General features: G+C 56.1%; 1 protein-coding gene across 1 annotated transcript; it reads left to right on the top strand.

Annotated features, from left to right (window-relative positions):
• Positions 1-364: 364 nt before the first annotated feature.
• Positions 365-3,640, top strand: LOC136568109 (cilia- and flagella-associated protein 45-like). Its single transcript, XM_066567966.1, has 6 exons — positions 365-562; positions 1,152-1,288; positions 1,670-1,805; positions 2,478-2,597; positions 3,010-3,131; positions 3,395-3,640. The coding sequence occupies exons 1-6, from the start codon at positions 365-367 to the stop codon at positions 3,582-3,584; spliced, it is 903 nt and encodes a 300-aa protein (XP_066424063.1). The 3' UTR covers positions 3,585-3,640.
• Positions 3,641-3,823: the final 183 nt, after the last annotated feature.

Here is a 3,823-nt window from a genome sequence, read left to right as displayed (position 1 = left end):
CGCACTAAAATATTATTTAATATTATCTATAAAAGAAATAAAAATAGTGCTGCGATTTGGGGGAATTCCCAGGTAGGAATTTTGATGGGTTTGGGGGGATTTGGGGGATTTGGAGAGATTTTTTGAGGGGGTTGGGGAAATGTAGAGAGGGGAAATTTTGGGGGGGATTTTAATGGGGTTTTGGGGGGATTTTTGGGTCTCACCCCGTCCTTTCCGGGACCCCCTCCCTCAATCCCCCACCCCCCCCGCGGCTGTTGGGGACGTTGGGGACAGCGCCGCTCGCGCCGGGGGCAGTTGGGGACATCTCGCGACAGCCGCCGCCTCTCCCCTCGGCCGGGCCTGGCGACAATCGCGACATCCGCCAATGGCGACACGCGACAGCCGCCCCTGCCCCGGATCCGCCTCCCTCCGTGCCGGGGACACCCCGGGCTCCCGGGTCCCCCAAAACCCTCCCGGGGCCACCTCGGTCCCCCCGGACCCTCCCGGTCCCTCCCGTCCCCCCCGGGCTCGGCGGAGGCTCCGCAGCAGCTCCGGGGCTCGGAGCCCGTGCGGGGAGCGCCGGGTGCGGGCTCGGGAACCGGGGACACCGGGAGGGGAACCGGGCAGGGCTGGGGATGGGGGATTTGGGCACCGGGTGCAGGGTTTGGGGAGAGGGGATTTGGGCACCGGGCAGGGCCGGGGATGGGGGATTTGGGCACCCGGTGCAGGATTTGGGGCACGGGGGGCACCGAGAGAGGAACCGGGAGGGAACCGGGGGGTACCAGGCAGGGCTGGGGATGGGGGATTTGGGAGCGGGTGCGGGGTTTGGGCATCCGGGGGTATTTTTGGGGGTGCTGGGGAAATTTAGAGGGGTTTTGGGGTGATTTTAGGGGATTTTTGGGTTGATTCAGGGGGATTTGGGGCAGATGTTGGGTAGATTTGGGGGGGATTTAGGGGTGGTTTTGGGGCGATTATGGGTGATTTTGGGTAGATTTGGGGGGAATTTAAGGGTGGGTTTGGGTAGATTTGGAGTTGATTTGGGGTGGATTTTTACGGGATTTTTGGGGCGGATTTTTGGGGGGATGTTGAGGGAATTTTGGGGCGGATTTTGCGGGGATTTTGGGGCGGATTTTGGGGCGGATTTTGGGGTCTCACCCCGTCCTTTCCCGCAGCCCGAGGGCCGCTCCAGCCCCATCGTGCTGCTCCACGATGTCACCAATGTCACCGCCGCCCCCGCAGGGCTGCCCTCGCTCCGGGACAAACCCAAAACCATCCGGGTCATCACCAGGGACCTGATCCGGGAGCTCATGTGAGGCTCCCCAAATCTCCTAATTTTTTCCCCAGTAATTTTTTCTATAAAAATCCGGGATTATTTCCCTCAAAATTCGGGATTTTTTTGCCGATAATTCAGGATTAAGAAAAGAAAAAAAAAAAAAAAAATCAACAAACTGGATTTTTTAGCCAAAAATCTGGTGGCTTTTCCCACCAAAGCTGGGATATTTTCCCCAAAATTCAGGATTTATTACCCATAAAATTCACGATTATTCCCCTCCAAATCTGGGAGTTTTCCCCCAATACTTGAAAAATTTTTCCCCCAAAATTTAAGGATTTTTTCCCTAAAATCCGTGACTTTTCCCCCAAAATCTGGGATATTTTTCCCCTGTCACTGATCTTGGCCCGTGTCCCCCAGCATTCCCAGGGATCGGCCCCCGGCCTCGCTCATCATCGGCACCGATGAATTCCAGCGGATCCGGGAGGAGGCTCAGCCTCCGCGGCAGCTCCGGGATCGGCTGCGGATCCTCAAATCCCGCCAGGACGCGGCTTTTGTGGGCATCTCCTGCTTCCCTGAGCCCCAATTTCCCTCATCCCCAATTTCCTGATCCCCCCTTTTCCCAATTCCGATTTTCCCGATATTTCTATTCCTGGTACCGAATTTCCTGAACCAAATTTTCCCCATCCCAAATTATCCCAATCCCGCTTTTCCCAATCCCAAATTTTCTGATCCTTCTTTTCCTCATCCCGATTTTCCTGACCCTGTTTTCCCTGATCCCGCTTTTCTGACCCAAATTATCCCAATTCCACTTTTCCCAATCCCACTTTTCCTGATCCCGATTTTCTGGATCCGGTTGTTCCTGATCCTGATTTTCCTGACCCTCTTTTCCCTGATCCCGCTTTTCTGACCCAAATTATCCCAATCCCGCTTTTCCCAATCCCACTTTTCCTGATTTTCTGGATCCCGTTGTTCCTGACCCTCTTTTCCCTGATCCCGCTTTTCTGACCCAAATTATCCCAATCCTGATTTTCCTGATTTTCTGGATCCCGTTGTTCCCCATCCCAATTTTACTGACCCAAGGAATGCCCCAGGATGTCCCTGCGATGTCCCTGCGATGTCCCCAAGATGTCCCCAAGCTGTTTCCCGGGAATGTCCCCCAGAGATACCCCAAGATGTCCCCGAGATGTCCCCAGGATGTCCCCACGATGTCCCCTTGTCCCCACAGGAGCAGCTGCGGCGAGCGCGGAGCGCGGAGCTGGGCAGGGACGAGCAGCAGGACAAGGACAAGGACAGGGACAGGGACAGGGACAAGGACAAAGAGGAAGAGGGGGAGAGGGCAAGGAAGGTGAGGCTGGAGGAATTTTGGAGGAATTTTGGGGGAATTTCGGAGGAATTTTGGAGGAATTTTGGGGGAGTTTTGGGGGAGTTTTGAGGGAACTTTGGGGCATTTGGGGGGTCTCTCACCCCAAAAATCTCACCCCAAAATTTGATGGATTTCGTGGGGGATTTTGAAGAGATTTGGGGGATTCTGAGGGATTGGGGGGATTTTGGGGTGATTTTGTGGGGGCTTTTGAGGGGATTTTGTGATTATTTCTATGGGATTTTGGGGGGATTTTGTGGGGGATTTTGAGGGGATTTTGTGATTATTTTTATGGGATTTTGGGGGGATTTTGGGATGATCTTGTGGGGATTTGGAGGGTGGATTTGTGGGACGATTTTGGGCTGATTTTGGGGTCTCACCCCTTTTTTTCCTGCAGATTTCGGGCCCCTCCAGCCCCATTGTGCAGCTCCGGGATGTGAGGAGCGCCCCGGGCCCGGTGCCTCAGGACAAACCCAAAACCATCCGGGTCTTCACCAAGGACGTGGTCCGGGAGCTCGTGTGAGGCTCAGGGGGATTTGGGGACCCCCAGAGGGGATTTGGGGACCCCCAGGGACTCAGAAGGGATTTGGGGACTCACAGGAATTGGGGACCCAGAAGGGATCTGGGGACCCTGAGGGATTTTTAGGACTCCAAGGAATCTGGGGACTCAGTGGGGTAACTGGGGACTCAGAAGGGGGATTTGGGGGCCCCGGTGGGATTTAGGGACACAGGGGACACCAGAAGCTGTCCCCATGTCCCTGATCCCGGTCCGTGTCCCCCAGCATTCCCAGGGATCGGCCCCCGGCCTCGCTCATCATCGGCACCGATGAATTCCAGCGGATCCGGGAGGAGGCTCAGCCTCCGCGGCAGCTCGGGGATCGGCTGCGGATCCTCAAATCCCGCCAGGACGCGGCTTTTGTGGGCATCTCCTGCTTCCCTGAGCCCCAATTTCCCTCATCCCCAATTTCCTGAGCCTGATTTTCCTGGTCCTGCTTTTCCCGAGCCCAGTTTGCCCCATCCTGATTTGCCCCATCCCGAATTTCCTGATCCCCCTTCTTCCAATCCCGCTTTTCCCACTCCCCTCGTGCCAGGGGACCCAGGAGTGTCCTAGAACTGTCCCCCCAGCAATGCCTTGGGAATGTCCCCAAGGAATGTCCCTGGGAATGTCCCCCAGGACCCCAAGAATGCCCCCCAGGAATGCCTTGGGAATG

Source organism: Molothrus aeneus, chromosome 31, assembly GCF_037042795.1.
Source record: "Molothrus aeneus isolate 106 chromosome 31, BPBGC_Maene_1.0, whole genome shotgun sequence".
Taxonomy (NCBI): Eukaryota; Metazoa; Chordata; class Aves; order Passeriformes; family Icteridae; genus Molothrus; species Molothrus aeneus.
The sequence above is the reverse complement of the archived record's forward strand: the minus strand, read 5'-3'. Positions and strand labels throughout refer to the sequence as shown.